The sequence below is a fragment of the Hoplias malabaricus genome, chromosome 12, assembly GCF_029633855.1.
Source record: "Hoplias malabaricus isolate fHopMal1 chromosome 12, fHopMal1.hap1, whole genome shotgun sequence".
Lineage (NCBI taxonomy): Eukaryota > Metazoa > Chordata > Actinopteri > Characiformes > Erythrinidae > Hoplias > Hoplias malabaricus.
The window spans coordinates 33,746,532-33,765,623 of record NC_089811.1 but is presented as its reverse complement, the minus strand read 5'-3'; the positions used below and the strand labels follow the sequence as shown (position 1 = coordinate 33,765,623).

At 40.0% G+C, this 19,092-nt stretch overlaps 1 protein-coding gene across 1 annotated transcript in view; it reads left to right on the top strand.

Annotated features, from left to right (window-relative positions):
• The first annotated feature begins 171 nt into the window (after positions 1 to 171).
• Positions 172 to 19,092, top strand: part of stk39 (serine threonine kinase 39) — a 46,801-nt gene continuing 27,880 nt past the window's right edge. Inside the window, exons 1-10 of the mRNA XM_066686436.1 lie at positions 172 to 290; positions 4,450 to 4,562; positions 5,801 to 5,909; positions 6,743 to 6,884; positions 7,158 to 7,213; positions 8,439 to 8,548; positions 9,021 to 9,122; positions 9,318 to 9,451; positions 9,920 to 9,968; positions 10,092 to 10,157. Coding sequence (XP_066542533.1) covers positions 185 to 290; positions 4,450 to 4,562; positions 5,801 to 5,909; positions 6,743 to 6,884; positions 7,158 to 7,213; positions 8,439 to 8,548; positions 9,021 to 9,122; positions 9,318 to 9,451; positions 9,920 to 9,968; positions 10,092 to 10,157 — 987 coding nt within the window. The 5' untranslated portion in view covers positions 172 to 184. The remainder of the gene's footprint in view (positions 291 to 4,449; positions 4,563 to 5,800; positions 5,910 to 6,742; positions 6,885 to 7,157; positions 7,214 to 8,438; positions 8,549 to 9,020; positions 9,123 to 9,317; positions 9,452 to 9,919; positions 9,969 to 10,091; positions 10,158 to 19,092) is intronic.

The window sequence follows — 19,092 nt, the reverse complement described above, 5'->3', positions numbered from 1 at the left end:
GAAATGTCCTCATACCACGTCATTAGTTCTGCAAATTTCTTCAAATTATTTTAGTCTTCATTCACACTTTGAAAAATCGGCTCTTTAGTGCGAGTTGGCTTCCAGAATCGACTCAGTGAATCGACTCAAAGAGCTGACTCTTTCGCGAACGACACATCACAAATAGCAGCCGAGCCGCAGCATCATGGCGGAGCAAGGCGAGTCTCCGGCTCCGGTCCTCAATCCGCAGCCAGTGCTCTCAGGCAGCTGGCCGATTGTCAAAGACGCGTACGAGCTCCAGGAGGTCATAGGTGAGTCATGACCACAGTAGTTCAGTTCCAGACGATGGCAGCGTGTTGTTCTGATACTTGTGGTGGTTGTGTTGTGAATGGCGAAACGGGCCTACCGGCTTTTTCATACTTCAGCTTCACAGGAGCAGCCTGTTCACTAATGCAATGCGGATGTGACAGACCGCCGGTGTTGAACTAGACCAATGTCTTCAGTAGAGCCAGGTCCGCTCTTGACTGTAGATCAGATTCTGGACATGTGGCAGACCGCCATTTAAAACTCTGTGATATATTGTCAGTCTTGCTGCCCAGCGATGCTGTCCAGTGGCACGTGTCCAGCAAGATCTCAGACATTTATTAATGACATGTCTGGATCAGGGTCTGTGGTCTGAAATGTCAGGTAAAGTCTGCCCAAGGTCCCTAAATAGCAGGCCTTGCTCATTTTACAAGCAATGAAACTGCTCTAGAAAGTGTATTAATCATTTTACATGCTGGGTTATGATAAGAAGGTTTATTATCATATTAATTTTGACCTGGTTATGTCCTATATAGGCTAACTTATAGCTTAACAATGAGAGATATAGAAGAAGAGGATTGAACACATACTACCCCTTACACATCTGTATCACAGCTTCTAGACGTGGACAAACTGTCCCGTTAGTGCCAGATTTAAAAACAGCTGTGAATACAATGATTGTTTTTGAATATATTGCACACTGCTCTTGAGTTACTCATGAAAGCTTAAAAAATGAAACTTAATAACTTAATGTTGTTTATATCATTGTTATTGCCCTGCATTTTACTATTACCTTTCATTTATATTGCATTCTTACTGTCGAATCGCTTAGTGGCAGATTTACCATTAAAAACTAAAGTATTAGATCCATTTTCCTATGTGCCATATAAATGACCATCATGTAGGAATATGAAACAGTATAATTAGTTTTTTTGTGTTCAGACTGAATTGGCTCAACATTTTCAATTTTGATTCACCTTTCTTCTTACTTAACTTTCCTACAGGTGCCCTCTATTGGATGATACTGACACATTACTCCATTTTGTGTCCATCATTTAATCTATTAGTTATATATTGACATCATTTCCAGAAAAATTGGAAGATTAAAAAAAATGCAATTAAAAAAAAAACTGATTTATCTCTTGAACATTTATTTAACTGATAATATTACAAAGAAAACATTTCAAAATTTCACTGACCAACCTGTGTTTGTAAATATAAACAAATATATAATTGATGCCTATAACACACTCAAAAATAGTTGGGATGGGGAAATTTGTAGTTTGTTCTGGAGCATTACACTACACGTACGAGAATATGTAATTGTCAGATTGTTCAAACAGAACATTTTCAGTGCAAGATTGCAAAGGATTTAAGAGTTTTATTATATATCTCACGTAATATTGTAAAGTGGGGCGGCATGGTGGTGCAGCAGGCACACAGCTCCAGGGGCCTGGAGTTTGTGGATTTGATTCCTGTCCGGGTGACTGTCTGTGAAGTGTGTTGTGTGTTCTCTCTGTGTCTGTGTGGGTTTACTCCGGGTGACTGTCTGTGAGGAGTGTGGTGTGTTCTTTTCTGTGTGTGTGTGGGTTTCCTCCGGGTGACTGTCAGTGAGGAGTGTGGTGTGGTCTCTCTGTGTGTGTGTGTGGGTTTCCTCCGGGTGACTGTCTGTGAGGAGTGTGGTGTGGTCTCTCTCTGTGTGTGTGTGGGTTTCCTCCGGGTGACTGTCTATGAGGAGTGTGGTGTGTTCTCCCTGTGTCTGCGTGGGTTTCCTCCAGGTGACTGTCTGTGAGGAGTGTGGTGTGTTCTCCCTGTGTCTGCGTGGGTTTCCTCCAGGTGACTGTCTGTGAGGAGTGTGGTGTGTTCTCCCTGTGTCTGCGTGGGTTTCCGCAGTCCAAAACCACACGTTGGTAGGTGGATTGGCGACTCAAAAGTGTCCGTAGGTGTGAGTGTGTGAGTTAATGTATGTGTGTCTGTGTTGCCCTATGAAGGACTGGCGCCCCCTCCAGGGTGTATTCCCACCTTGTTCTCGACCCACCGTGACCCTGAACTGGATAAGCGCTTACAGATAATGAATGAATATTGTAAAGTGAATCAAAAAATCTGGAGAAATACCAGTCTGTACGGTAAAGATGGACACCACTGTTGAATGAGTGTGACCTTTGAGCCCTCAGACAGCACTGTATTAGTAAAAGTAACTGTCTTGCAACAGTGATAAATATAGTCAGATGTGCTTTTGTCACAGTAACAGAGTCTGCCATCAAGATGTTGTTGCTCTCCAATGAAAAACATCTCTATTTTTGTAGATTTTTAGTTTACGATATCATTTGAACACAGCAGCTGTTCTTTAAAGTGTTATAAAGGTGTTGTGATGAAAGGACCAATAGAAATGGTCCAAAATAAAATTTTTTTACACTGACGTCCATTGAAAGCTAAGAAGGTATTTTCCTTCTCTTGTAAAATGTCTATTTTTGGACATGTTTTCATTGGACAGTGACAACCTGAAACTCTATTACGCAAGAAAATGCCATACAGTTCTATGCAGAACAGCCAACAAGTTCTTTGGGCCCTATCTCACTTCAGATCATCCACAAGGCATTAGAAGTGTGTGCTGTGGTCAGAGGAGTCCTGTTTCAACTTGTTTTCATAAAATAGAAACATTGTGTTTTCCATGCCATTGATGAAATCAACCATCCACACAATTATCAGTGATGGGTGCTTAAGCTACCATCTCTCATGACTTGCAGGGTGCATCAGTGACCACAGTGTGGATGACTTGCATATCGTCGTTCTCCAATGAAAAATATGTATCTCAATTTTTCTTGATTTCTAGTTTCACACTGTATGGAAATTTCATGATGAAAGGACCAATAGAAATGCTTTAGAATTACTTCAAATAAAATCCTTTTAGATGCACTTACTTTGAAAATGAAGAAGATTTTTTACCCTTCACCTGTAAAGTTACTATTTCGAGATACAGTGACGATATGTGAGAAGATTCCATCGATAAAGAGGCGAGCATTGAAAACTACAATCAAGCAATGTATCTTTTTGTCCATGGATATTTCAGGGAGCCAGTGCCATACCTACTATGGCATGTTGCTACAACAACATGGCTTTGTGGACAAAGAATATGTGTGTTTGACTGACCTACCTGAAGTCCAGATCTGTCTCCTATGGTGCCTCATGAAGAGAAGAATCAGGCAACAGCAACAACAGACTGTTGAGCAGCTGGAGTCTTGTCTCAAGACAGAAGAATGGGCAAAAAGTCCACTTGCAAAATGTTACTTTTACGATTAGTATCCTCAGTTCCCAAATGATTAAAGTGTAACTAAAAGGGAAAGTGATGTAACACAGTGGCAAACCTGCCACGGTCACATAGCTTTTTGAGTTTGCAAACATTTGAACAGTTTTTGTTTGCACTTTTTTGTCTGTAGAATAAAGCTTTTAGGTCTTACCTCAAACAAAAATCTACCTCTCAAAAGCCCTCCATGGCTCAGAGCCATAGACGGAGCAGACCACTGTAGACGAGTCCCTTTTGGACCATATCATATGAGCTGATAAGTGTAAGTACTGCTGTAGAGGTCCTGTACAGTGCATCTGTGCTATGTTCCTAATCAGCACTGCTGTACATTCAGAACTCCCGTCTTATCTGTCAGCAGCAGTTGGCATGGTGTGTGTGTGGTGGGTCTCTTACACACTCTTCGTGTGAACTGCAGCACAAGCGTGTTAGTGCGTGGTGATTGTGAACAGGCCCTCTGCATAGATGCTGTGTGATATGACTGACACGAGTGCAGTGTTTTCTGCTGCCGTTTCTGAGAAGTTGTAGTTTTATAATGCTTTAAACCGTGCACCAGTCACTCTCATACACTGGACACACAGAAGCAATGAAACTTCACTTTCAGTTCTGCACTTTGGATTCTACACAGCGATGGGCAATAAGTTATCAATATTGTGGTAAATTATGTCTCAATGCAAATTAGAATTAACAATCATATGCGTCTTTCCAGTGTTCTTAAATGCTGCTTTTTTACAGTAACGTTAAAAAATAATCATTTATTACTGCAAGCTAAAATTAGTAGCACACACAACTGTTATTTGGTTGTAAATAACATACTGCATGCATACTGTACATGTATAATAACTTTCTAAACTGTATTTGTACAGGCAGTGGGGCCACTGCAGTAGTCCAGGCTGCTCTCTGCACTCCTCGGCAAGAGCGTGTTGCCATCAAGAGGATCAACCTGGAGAAATGCCAGACCAGCATGGAAGAACTACTGGTAGGGCTAGATAAATGCTAAATAATAATCCTTTAATCTGTGCCTTAGCCTTTTATGTACACAGACACACACTCTTTTTTGCTGGTCCAGATTTCTTTTTTTCATTTTCTGTGTATTGAACTTCCTCTTGAGCAAAGCAAAATATTAGCTGAGCATTCTCAGCAGAGTTGATGACATTTAGATATAAGAGTTTAAAAGTCACAGCTACAGCCACTATATACAGGTCACAGTTTAATTCAGTGTCATTTCTGAATAAAATGCCAGAAGCTGTATGAATTCAAATATCCGTCGTAAATAGACACGCCAAAAGTCTTTGCGGCTTGTTGCCTGAACTGAAGGCTAGATGTGGAAAGTTACAAAAAAGGCATTGGGTGCACAACGAAACCAGTCGTATTGATGTATGCAGATACTTGCTGAAAAAGACAGATATTGACACTGGACTGATTAGATTTGACCTGTATTTCAAATCAAATTGTATTGATGCATATGCTCTACTCCAGAAAAGCAGAATTGTTTGTAAATTTGTAAGTTGTCATGCGTTCACATTAGCAGATACTGTATGTACATGGAATAAATATTGGATTTTTTTTGGGCCTGCATTTAACATATCACAGTTATATACACATTGGGCTATAATGATATACACAGAGGAATAATGTTCATATCACACAATTTGAAATGGTTGATTCTGAAATTGCAAGCGCTTAACATTTGTATGTAGGATGATTTTTACCTAATCACTTGCTTTTACACTGCCTGTAAATGCATTGGATCATTCAGGATTTGCCTACAAGGCAGAAAAGTGGAAATAAATTAGCCTGAACTTTTAATTTATAGAACGCAATTTAATTTTTAATCTCAAAAGTCAGGGCCCACGCACACATGCTGCACATCAGGCGCGCTTAGACTTAGACTGACGCTGCATAATTCAGTTGTTGTGAGCCTGGAGAGGTTTGATGAACAAGTGCTCGGTCGTGAGTGTGATTTGTGAAGACAGTGAACAATAAAGCTCTCTATTATTGGCAGATGTAGAAATATGAACTTGTATTAATTTATTCTGTAAACATCTTAAACAGTGTTTAAAGCTGCAGTGTTGAATGATTAGTGATAGAGCTTTGTTTACATTTTAAGTCTTGAATTTGGTCACAGAGTGTACAAAGATTAAATGACTGTGTTGAACACTTCATTGTCTGGAGCAGAGTCTTAACGTAACATATTTTTCTCTTGTCTCAATTCAGAAAGAAATCCAAGCCATGAGCCAGTGCAACCATCCGAATGTAGTGACATACTATACCTCATTTGTGGTAAAGGATGAGCTTTGGCTAGTAATGAAACTCCTCAGTGGAGGTAAGAATACATGAAATTCATCTATTGTTTTTTTTTTATTATTATTATTTTACATGTCCAGCATATGGTAGATATTCTTGTCCAGAGCCATAAACAATAATAATCTTTTTGTAGTGGTTGGCAGATGTGGTGTTAGGGGTCTTCCCCAAACACTAGACTTGCTGTAGTGTTCTTACCCAGGTGCAGAACCAAACCCTGGTCTTCCACAATTCATTTGAACGCTTACTATACAGTTTATATTTGTTTGTAGAGTAGCCTCGGCTCTAACTGCAGAGCTCACTACACAGAAGGGAACTGAAGATATATTTGCCAAGCTAATCTCATGATTCTATATTGGCTATCATTCAGGCCAATTGTGGGATAAAATTGTGCCTTAACTCAGAGCATGTGAAGCCAGCTACCACATTTGCAACATTATGGAGCAGTTTAGCACACTCAGAGGAATGTGCTGTATGTGGGCTTAGTTCTGTGTGCCCTTGAAGCTCCTGCTTGAAGTGGCGTCATTTACGACATTATTGTGAGTGCTTATTGCATCATACGAGTTTATCAGGCGCCTAACAAACATCTTGCTTTGTCTTTGAACTTTTAAAATTGAGAATGGGCGGCGCACTATGGCCCAGTGTTGCTGCTCCAGGTTCCTGGTTTGTGGGTTTGTACCCCACCTTGGGTGACAATCTGTGAGGAGTTCTGTGGTGTGTTCTTCTTGTGTCTGTGTGGGTTTCCTCCCACAGACAAAAACAACTGGATAAGCTGTTACAGGCGGACAAGAATGAATGAAAAAAAGTTCTGAATAGGTTGAATGAAGTGGACCTCCTGCTGTGTTTTTTATTCAGGATCGGTTTTGGATATAATAAAGCACACATGTAGCAAAGGAGAGCACAAGAATGGTGTTTTGGATGAACCCACGATAGCTACCATTTTAAAAGAAGTTTTAGAGGGACTTGATTACCTTCACAAGAATGGACAGATTCACAGGTGGGTGTTATTTAATGCTTAACAGACACGTATTATTGCTGTCAGAAAGTAACCCAATATAATCGTATATTGATTTTTGACGTTTTGTGGCCTTTATAGTTTCTCTTCATGTTATTGACTTATAGAGGTATATAAAACATTATTTACAATAAAACAAAATTCAGTTAAAATACAACAAATGCTATGACATTCCTTTAACAGTTTTTGGAGATCTGAATTGTTGTTGCTTGCAGAGAAATGACCCAGTAATGTTTTTCCGATATTTGACCTTAGGGATGTAAAAGCTGGGAACATTCTTTTGGGAGAGGATGGCTCGGTGCAGATAGCAGGTTTGTTTAGACTCATTTACCTATTATGTAACTAGATGTACACTTTACTCCAGGAAGTTTTATTTTATTTATTTTTTGAATGCGGGTAGTTTTTTTTTTTTTCTTCTTCTTCTTCAACTAGAATAAATGTGAAACAAAAACCATTAAATCCCTTCTGTTGCTTCTTAAAGTCCTTTTTAATAGTATATTTGTAGTACATTCCTCATGTTGGAACCTCAGTTAAAACACGCTCGAATATTTTCGCTTACTCTGTTATTATGCTGCATGGTCTAATATAAAACTTAATCCGTTATTAAATCATAAACTGTGGACTGCACAATTAGAACGGGATTAAAGAATTCCAAGAACTATGACAGTTATTTATAGCTCTGCATTAATTAAGCTTCCTTAGCTGTGAAAATGCTGCAGTAATTAGTTTGGGGAGTTTGTTCTGCTTATAGGCAGCTTGCTATTTATAGGCATTATGAGTGAGATTGATGTTGCTTTTTTGCTTGAGAACACAAAGGTCATGTCGATAAACTTAAATTAAAGAGTAGGTTATTAAACCAGTTGTTTTTTTCCCCTCTTTGACTATTAATTACATTAAGGAAACATTGGCTGTGAGACTAAGATGCAGTTCTCTCAAGATGTTCATTTACTGATATGTCCAACTAGAAATGTTTTATTTTACTCTCACTGCTGTTGCTTATATACACGTCAGCCCAGTCCAGTGGATAAAGAACAGATTATGGAAAGTAGCATAGGGACAGAGCAGAGAACACTTACTGAAGAACAGGCATATTTCTCTAATGCTTATGTGTGATATGCTCCTGATGTGGGTGGTTTCAACTCCTGAGGGGTAAAGTGGCAGATCTAGTGCAGGCATATTGATTTGATTTATATAACACGCTTTGCAACAAGCCCCACTGACCTTGGCTTTCATTGATTTGTGTGGAGTTCAAACTACGGAGCGTGCTCTTGAAATGGGCTGTAATATTTTAATGTATGAAGGGAGCTGAAATTGAAATTTGAAATTCCATACAGTATTTTCTTATTGCCACTGCTTCTACTCGCAGGTGCAATGTTTAGTCCAGGGGATGGAAGCATCATTTAATAAAATACAACACTGTAGGTCGTCTAGTTCATATTTTGCTGCCACGTTGAGCTAAAGTCACCCAAGGAAAGGTGCTGAATCAACGGTTCACAACGGTTTCCCTGCTGATCATCTGCTTAATACTTCCTGTAGACTTTGGTGTGAGTGCATTTCTGGCGACTGGAGGAGATGTAACTAGACACAAAGTCAGGAAAACCTTTGTGGGAACTCCTTGTTGGATGGCTCCAGAAGTGATGGAACAGGTAAGCCTGTTTGCTTACTAGTAAATTTGTTAAGCAATGCCATCCTAAGGCAAACATTTTTGCTTTGCATTTCTTGGGAATGAACAGTGTCAGTGTTCCCGTAAGTTGGAAAGAAAACTGGAGAAGGCATTATTTTAATATTTGGATATCTGAAAATGGCAGTCGGCTTCTTTTATAGTGGCGTTTTAGGTGGAGGAGAAGACCTCGGGAAAAATAGGATTATTTGCAAGACTGACGCCTTTGTGATTATTTATAACTTGAACAATTTCCTGTGGAATTTATGAAAATACTGACTACTAATTTAAACTTAAATGGAGATATTTACTTCAAGAACAGTTGGGTTTCTCTTGACTTTATAGAGTTAGGGTGGTTTGCCAATTTCTGTCTGTCTATGTCTGTCTGTCTGTCTATCTATCTAGTCAAATTTGACCCTGTTTTCATGAATCATATGCAAGTCCTGTACTGATTCTAGGTACGAGGTTACGACTTTAAAGCTGACATTTGGAGTTTTGGAATCACTGCCATAGAGTTGGCCACTGGATCTGCTCCCTACCATCGATACCCACCAATGAAGGTACATGTCATGTTAATTAGGGAATAGAAATCAGTCTGCTAAGTATGGCTTTTTTCTCATATAATGCTTATGTGAAGTTTTTGACTGCAGTATGATTGGAATACACAGAGTAAGCACTTTAAGCCTTTGTAAGCCTTTTAAATCTATCATTACAATTCAGTATCTAAAAGCATATACCTATGCTAACTTGTGTAGGTCCTAATGCTAACACTGCAGAATGATCCCCCAGCCCTAGAGACCGGAGTGGAGGACAAAGAGATGGTAAAGAAATATGGGAAATCTTTTAGGAAACTAATAACTCTGTGCCTTCAGAAGGACCCTGCTAAGAGGTAATCAGCTTTCGTTTTCTATTTATATGGAGGAAATAAGGTTAACCATGGGCCCCTGCTTAGTTGTGTTGTCTGCCAATAGCAAATAAATTAGTAAGTTCATTGATACACTAGCTCTTTTTTGTATTGTGCTACAGTGTGATAACCAGGCAGTACATTTATTTATTTATTTGCTTACATGCATTTTCTCCCATACGTTTGGTCACCTTCAGTAGAGAGATGCAGTGCTGTAGAGCTCAGTGCAGAAAACCGATTAGGGTCAAATTGATACAGATGAGCCCATGCCATGTAATGGGTCTTTCCCAAGCAGGATCTCTTTGGCAGTATTCACTCGTAATATAAGCTGTTATAGAATCAACCTTACTTTTATTAAGTGTTGTTGTTATCATGCATTATGAAGATCTATTTTAGGAATGTTCACCTAGCATCTTTACTTTTCTCATCCCCCCCCCGATTATGTCTCCACAGGCCGACTGCCTCCGAACTATTGAAATGTAAATTTTTCCAAAAGGCCAAGGTACAGATTCATTTATTTATTTATTTATTTTCCTTTCCCTCCCTTCTTCAGATCACTGCCTTCATGCTTTAAAGCTGACAGCCACTTTTTGTTTTGATCTCTTTCTCACATTTGCTGTTGCAGAACAGAGAATTCCTGGTTGAGAGGCTGCTTTGTAAAGGCCCAAATATAAGCCAAAGAGCCAAAAAGGTATTCTTTTCTTCTTTCCTCTGAACAACCATGATCATCAAAGTGGACCTGGTATTAACTACATGTTGATGGCTTGCATGAGAGTAAAGCCAGTGTAATGTCTTACTTTTAATGCATTGCAAGTACTGATTACTCTAGCTATAGAGGCAATACGAATTTTTTTTCCAACAGTGACATTAGACATATGATGGAAGTGACCACAGTAGGTCTATAGAAATCTCAAAATAGCTGCCGTCATTCACTCAGTCGGTGTAGTTTACAGTGAAATCAAATGGTTCACTGTGGAGAAGCTACTTCTGATTTCTTTAGTTGTGGTGGAAGGAACCAGAGGGTCACGTGATCAGTGAACCTGCATGAGCTTTCTGAGTTTAGTATGTAATATTCATTCATTCATTCATTATCTGTAACCCTTATCCAGTTCAGGGTTGCGGGGGTCCAGAGCCTACCTGGAATCATTGGACGCAAGGCAGGAATACACCCTGGAGGGGGCGCCAGTCCTTCACAGGGCAAATATGTTATATTGATAAGAGTAAAATTGTGGTAAATACAACAAAAATATACAGTGACCCTGAAATGGACAAGCGGAAAAGATGATGATGATGACAAAAATATATTATTTTAGGAACTGGTTTCTCTTTACTCTGACCTGCATGTATCCGTTATAAAACCTCAGTTAGGTTTAGGGTTATTTTAGATGTGGTAAATTTCTTTGCAAGTTGAAATGTATGAAAACCTTTTACTAGAGACCCTTAAAATAAATAGAAAAATAATCACAATAATACGTTATCAAAAGATACTAAAAGTTCCCAGTTTTTGAACAGAGAATACATTACACTGATTTAAAATATATACAGGGGGTCCTCGACTTACGAAGTTGTTCCGTTCCTACGACACGTCGTAAACCGATTTTCGGTGTAAGTCAGAACATACGTACATACTGTATGTAAATAACATTCTGTAAGCACTTATCCTATCCTAACGCCTATCCTCCTCTGTCCCGAGCCGCGTAACCTTATATTCTTCCGCCGCGCAACCGTGTATTCTTCCGCCGCGCACACCAAACGCAAACTTTACGTTACGAACGTTTATGACGCAAAACGACTTAAGTCGAAACAAGGCTTTATACAGTAAATGGGAGATGTGTCGTAACCACGAAACATCGTAACTCGGGACTGACGTAACCCGAGCACCTCCTGTATAATTCTATACTTTACCAGACACTTAATATACTTTGCTGTGTTTTGTTGTCACCTTGAGACAATATTGTTTTGCTAATGAAATCCTAAGGGCTGTACAATTTATGCATTGTTTTCCTTTATCTAACACCTGATTCGACTCCTTGAACTCCCCGTGTGAAGGCTCAGGTGTGTTATAGCAGGGAAGACACAAAACTACAGAGTATGATGTCTCTAGGACTGACATTCCTGGGCTAAAATCTAATCACTGTTGCTGTCATCCTTAGATTTGCTTATTATTTCGTCTCTCCAATCACAAAACGGCATTAAAATGTCATACAAAGTGTCTTTTGTATACATGCTCTCTGTGACATCTCTGAACTTTTATTTTTACGGCCTGGTGAGAGTAGCACTGCACATAAAGGTCAGATGGATTCAGTGCAAAATAAAGATGTGTGGCTGATGCTGCTTATGTATTCTGAGGAGAGTGTGCGTGTCCCAGCTAGATCTTATACCCTGGTCGTATGGTTTCCAGTGTTCCAAGGAGGCTGGTTAGGTGCAGACACCAGAGGGCGTAATGATACAGATGTGGTGGGGAAGTGGGAAATCTCAGTCTCTACCTGCAGAGAAACACCTATTTAGAGATGTTTAGAGTTTATTTGGTTCATGAGGGAAAAACTAAGATGGGACTGAAGTTTAATGCTTGTGTTTATATGCTCTAGAAGATAGTTTGGGACCAGCTGCTAAAAAGAGGAAGAGATTATAAAAAGAGGAAGTAAAATAAGTGAAAGTGAATGAATGGTTTTGATTTATATTGGTTCTGAAAGATGTCTTTACAGAGGACATCTCTCAGAGTGCCTTTTAATTATGTGGCAGGCTGTGCAGTGATGTGTGCTTTGTCTTTAAGGGCAGATATTTGCCTCAAACATGGATGTTTCAAACTGATATTCTGCACTAAATTAACGGCAGTTCAGTTGTAACTCTTAAAACGAGTGTTAAACTAGATGATAAAAAAAGGAAGAAAACACTAAGACTTGCCCTTGTGTATGAAGGGTGCTCTATAAATAAATTTGCCTTGCCTTGCCTCGATGGATTCCCAGTATTTTATCAGAGCGTGTATATGCATGAAAACTGCTTTTTTGGCACTGATCCACAACTTTCGTTTTGATGTAACCTAATTAATTAATATTTTTGTTTATTTTACCATGAGAATAGTTTTGTAAGTAGTGTGACACTGGAAAAACCTAAAGTAGCATTTTAAAACTGATTTTATTATTTTTATTTATTTATTTATTTGGATTGTTTTCTGATTTAAAAATCCAAACTCTTTCAAAATAGTTTTGTATATGGGCTGCTTTAATAACGATTTTCATTAATGTTTGGAACTATATTTAGAAATTTTTCACAACCTATGAATGTCTCTGCTTCACACACATGCTTTCTCCAGCAGAGTAATTCTCGACAGGTTGAATGAAATTGCATTAGGACCTACCCAGACAGCAGGACATGAGTTCTACCCCGATGTCTTCCCTTGCAATGAAATTTTGAATCTTCCGTTCTTGGGACGTCATGACCTTTCCATTGTTCTGTGCATTTTAAACAGTAACAGCCCCAGACCACGCAACCTTTTGTTATGCCTCATGTTGTGTGGTTCTCCCAGCTTGTGGGGACCTGTGTATGTGTGTAGGCTATGAACAAATGCAATCAAGTAGGAGGCAGTAGCTAGAAAATATATCACTCATGCAGAACGAATGCACTGTCAACTCAAGCATTCAGGAGAGCCTAATATCTCTGGGCCCTGACAGCAGACAAAGAAAAATGGCGTTTAATGCGGGCGCTTAGGTAACAGGGCACTGCAGTTAAGCATGGCCATTTGCATGCTAGGCTGCTTCTTACTCTCAACCTAACTGAGTGTGAGATCTGCTGGGCTGGGTGTTATTAGCCCAAAGTCTCTCCTGCCACCTCCAGCCCAAAAAATGACGAGAGCTCCAGCCCTCAGTGCCTGACTCCATTTAGGAGATGGAGAGACTGTCAGTGGAAACGAATGAAAAAGAAGTGGCACAGATGGAAGAAAATGAAGAGAATGATGTTTAGCTTGATACTTGCCCAAAGAAGACACACACACACACACACACTTTTAACAGTTTAAAAATAATGTGCATTTCTGAAAGGTTCATATTATGGAACATGTATTATTTCAAAGCATGCACTGGCCAATGGAAACTAAGCAGACAGAACAGCCCGTTATAAACAGCCTTGTGATGTTCTTTGTAAAAATCAGTGCATTTACATATAACATTTATATAAATATTGTTTAAAGTCTTTCTTAGAACAACATGCAGAACAAAGCAGCCAATCAGAACAGAGTACATTTGCAAATATCCGTCTTAAAGGCTGTGTGAATTTTAAAGGTTAAGGAGAGTCAAGTAAAAGGTAATTGTCGTTATATTTAAAGCACCAATCTACACAAATGCCATAAAAGTATCTTAGGGAATAGTACGAAAATAAGATGTGCGCCCTTTAAAACCACGGTGTGCAATGATAAATGGCTTATTGTAACAGGAACGGGAATAACCTCACAAGCGGACGTTAAAATCCTAGCCTGAATGATGCAAATGGATTACTGTATGGCCCAGAGTTATATTTAGAGCTTGTGTCATAAAGCTAAAAGCCTCGTAATCACCATACCATTGTGATGTTGCAGGATAATTGACATGGATGATGTGTGATGGCTTTCCACGTTCCTCCGGAGGGCTCTGGGAAAACTGTTCCTGTGCTCACTAATCGACTCCAGTTAGTGAATTAGCATTAGCATCGAGAAAGAGAGAGCAGAATGCTCCCGATTGTTTGGGTGGGATAGAACCCATGAATACTTGTTAGAGCTGACAGCAGTTGAAGTCACTTCAGCTTTAGTATGCAATGATGGGAACCTCTGGGAAATGCAGTTCTAATTGCACAACTGAAAAGTTGATTGTGGCACCACAAGTATATAATTGGAAGTGTAAGTAGATGATGCTTTTTTGGAAGTAATTGCTGTCAACTGTCATCAGCTGAGACCACAGTTTTGCATCCTTATTTGTTTTATTTGTTGCTGCTGTTTGTAGAAATGCAGTTATGAAAATGAATCTGAAATCTCATGCATAGCACAATGAGGTGAATTTTCCAGCTAGTGTGACTTGTTTATGAGCGAACATGTGTGTGTTTCCATTGCACTGTGATGCACTGTGTCTAGTGTGGCACTGGGTTAGTCACTGTGTCATCCCGATTTCCGTGTAACAGTATCACCTGGACACACACTTATAGGCTGGGAACAACCTATCGCATTTTTTATAGCAAGTCAAATACTCGGTTTCTTGATAAGGCATGATTTATTGCTTCTTTCATGGATAAGAGATGCAACCCAGCATTATTTAAATAAAAATAATTTTTGGATGTCATTTTGGACTTATGGCCCAAATTAATTTCTTATACACACACAAACACACACACACACAAGGTGGGACAATTGTTTGTTACAGGGTGAGCATGTTTCACCCTGTATTTAAAAACTCGAGCAGCCCTGCTATGTCTGATCCATCTGTGTCACTGCAGTGCTGAGTATGATCCACCACTCAAATAATACCTGTGGTGGTCCGGAGCATTGAAGAACAGGGTGAAAAGGGCAAACGATATATATACAAAGCAACAAAGGGACTGGTCCTGTACGATCAGTGCAGCTGAAATTGGAAGCTGGAAGTCATAATCTTGTGGCTGATATTTGAATACAATCAAGTGAACTGGCAATTGTTTTTCACTGGCTCACTGCTCTCACAGAATTGAATCTAACATTGGCCAGCTCTTGTTACAGATGGACATTTTAAAGCATTTGTATCAGATATTACAGTAAGCTCTTGTTTTAATTTAGCAAAAGTCCTACCTGCCTGCCAAGTCACTCAACCTAAACATAAGTAACTGAAGCCATTGTATATGCCTTTGCTTCATATGCACATCTGATTAATATTCACACACTGCATTTTTGAGATCCAGCTGATGTTCCCTCGCCTTTTTTTTTTTTTCTTTTTCATTGCTGCTCACAAATGCAGTTTCAGTCTGCTAAAACACAGCTCGGTTATGCAAATTTGTAACCAAGCTGGTTCAACAAGAGTGTAGATCAGTGGATTTTTAAGTTATTTATTTTTATCAGGATGAAAGTACACAGCTAGATAACCCAGGGTTTGGAAAGGGATCGCATGAGGAAAACGGTCACATGAGGACTGTCACCCTGAGCACCGCTGAAACCAGATCCTGTTCCTTCTCACTTTCTCTAAACGTACCTGTCTCTGACTTTGCTCACAACAACAAAGGGTGTTTAGCAACTAATTTACACACAATAGCAATAACAATTCAAAGCTATATCTAACCCTTAATAAAGGTTGAGGTATGTTCTGATCTGATGACCTTGAAAAAGCTCAGAATCTGATAATCAGTATTTGACCTTGCCGTCAGAACTGATTAATTCATACAGATTTTTACCTGAAAAAAGCTTTGTGTTGATGATCATACAATTTCACATAGTGTAATGAGCAAGAGGGGCAGCTCCAAATGCAGCACTGTTATGGCTTGGTCAGCAGGGGGCACATGAGTTCTTTGTTTTATCTAGACTCATGAATGCTTTTCCGGCTGGCAGTCACTCTGTCAGGAGCTACAACGACAGTTTGCATCTGCAGGACAGATGTGGCCAGTGCATAATGAACATATCATGATGTTATTTCAGTGATGTGGATGTTCAGCAGCAGAAGAGGTGTGTTGTAGGCACTGGTGTTATAGGCAAGCGCTGTGTCATCACTGTCCTTTCTTGTCCTTCACTGATTACTTCCTACTTGTTTAGCAGTTGCAACATATTTGTTTTTATTTATTGTGTTTGTGTGTTCTACATTTCTTTAGCATATTAGAGGGCGACTGAATAATAACGGTGAATAATTTGCTTTGCCTACAGCCATTATCCATTTGGGTGTTTTGGCACATGAAAGGCTTTAAATCATTTTGTTTGTTTGTGTTTGTATTTTTTTGTGTGTGTGTGTGTGTGTGTGGGGGGGGGGTGCTTAGGGCAGCTGGCCCTCTCATGTTATTCATACACTCAGCTCACAGATGTTGTTTGTGAAAATGAACCAGTGATGTTTATTTGTTTATTTATACATTAGCTTGCGGAAGGTTCCAGCAGAAAGGCAAGCGAATGCTGACCTGATGGTGTTTTCTGATGGAGAGCATGATGCTGAGAAAAGAAACATGTTCTTTTTCTTTAGGCAACTAGGTTCTTGCCTCCATCTTAGCTGCGGCTGGCTCTGAGTAAAGTACATTGTTTTTTTATCTGCCACATGAATACAGTATAGGCCGTGCTTAAATGTAGCGGAGTTCTCTGAGCAGGTCTCTCTGAAGATGGATTCTGTTTGGTTCATGTTAAGGTTAAGCTGAACAAAGAAAATGTATCTTTGCTTCTCATTCAATCTGCTCTCTGAACAAAACTGCTCTCATAAAGTACAAGTGACTGAATGGACAAGTTTCCAGGCGAACCTAGCTTAGCACAGCAGAATGAGGAGAAATTCTCTACAGCTATTCTTCTAGGGGCTTTAAAAGCTGTTCATCTATAAGCCGCCGCTAAGTCATTGATTTTGATAGGTTTGCTGAGATTCTGGGTTTATTGATGAACAACTGTGCAAAATTGGCGTAGGTTCTCGATGTAATTGTGACAATGTTCTAAGCTGAATTAATTTCTCATACTGAGTTAATAAATACGGAGCCCCCCCATGGCCAAAAAATAGCTTGTAGTGGATGATTTTTTCCATTCCATTGCTTACACTTCCTTCTCATTCAGCTGCATTGATGGTTTGAGTCAATTACTTAATTCAATCAAGTTGAACAAATTAACACAGCACTTAGGCGGAGCTGAACCCTAATAGTCAGAGAAATGGGAAGGTCGCCAGTTTGATCCTAAAACCAGTAGTAGCAGGACACGGAATACGTGCACGTTCATTATCTGTAAGCACTTATCCAGTTCAGGGTCACAGTGGGTCCCGAGCCTACCTGGAATCATTGGGCGGAAGGCAGGAATACACCCTGGAGGGGGCGCCAGTCCTTCACAGGGCAACACAGACACACACACATTCACTCACACACTCGTCAATCCACCTACCAACATGTGTTTTTGGACTGTGGGAGGAAACCCATGCGGACACGGGGGAGAACACACCACACTCCTCACAGACAGTCACCCGGAGGAAACCCACGCAGACACAGGGAGAACACACCACACTCCTCACAGACAGTCACCCGGAGGAAACCCACGCCGACACAGGGAGAACACACCACACTCCTCACAGACAGTCACCCAGAAGAAACCCACGCGGACACAGGGAGAACACACCACACTCCTCACAGACAATCACCCAGAGGAAACCAACGCGGACACAGGGAGAACACATCACACTCCTCACAGACAGTCACCCGGAGGAAACCCACACAGACACAGAGAGAACACACAACACTCTTCACAGACAGTCACCCGGAGGAAACCCACACAGACACAGAGAGAACACACCACACTCCTCACAGACAGTCACCTGGAGGAAACCCACGCGGACACAGAGAGAACACACCAACTCCTCACAGACAGTCACTCGGAGAGAGACTCAAACCCACAATCTCCAGGCCCCTGGAGCTGTGTGGCTGCGACACTACCTGCTGCGCCACCGTATACGTGCACGTTTATGTTTTAAATTACAATTTAATAGCAAAAATAGCCCAAACTTCTTTTTGAGCAAACGTTAGTGTTATGGAAACAAATACATGTAATATTGTGTAAAATGTGGTGCAAGACTTTGTTTTACAAGTGTACGCATCGCAGGAGGAAAGGCGCACAATTGACTTATGAAACACATTGCTGATCATAAAAAAATCAACAGGAAGCTGATGTTATTTCAATTATTTTTTTCTGACTTTTCCAATCCCGTTTTCTAGTTGTTTGTTTAGTTAATGATCACATAATTCAGCACACACAAAGATATTCAAGTTGGCCGATAAGTTAAATGCTTACGCCTCTCCTCACCCAGCGCTCACTCATGTGGGTAGCATGGTGTTAAAATTAAGAAAGTGAACAAAACCAAAGCCATGTATTCGCAGCACACAGGTTAAACAGAACTCTCAAATCAACAAACCTTGTGCTTACGGTGTGAGCTCCAGATCGAGAACCGCTGATTTAGACAAATGATCAGCAGTGTGTTGGCGTTAACTCAACAGACGTTTTCTCTGAAGTAATCACTTTGTGGCTTCATCAAAAACCCTCTTCCTCCTTTGAGGCTATAACAGCCTCCACTCTTCGGGGAGTGCTTTACACAAGATTTTGGAGTGTGACTATGGGATATTTTGCTCATGCATTTGTCAAAATACATAAATGGAAATGCCTTTCTTGTTTTGATATTCCAGAATATGCCATAGGCCTCAATAAACCATGTATTACGTACATCGCTTTGTACACAAAGGCACAATCTTGCTGAATCAGGAAAGGGCCTTTCCTGAAATATTAACATAAACTTGGAAGGGTATAATTGTGTACAATATCTTTGCATTCCACTGCTTTAACATTGGCCATCTGATATAGAAAGCTTAGCCCAATCCCTGAAAAACCAGGGCGTTTACCTTTTGTGCTAACTTAGCTTAGTTTTTAACTTAGCTTTTAGCACTATGCATTCTGTTTGGTAGTGTTCCCTTGGCATCTGCTTATGCTG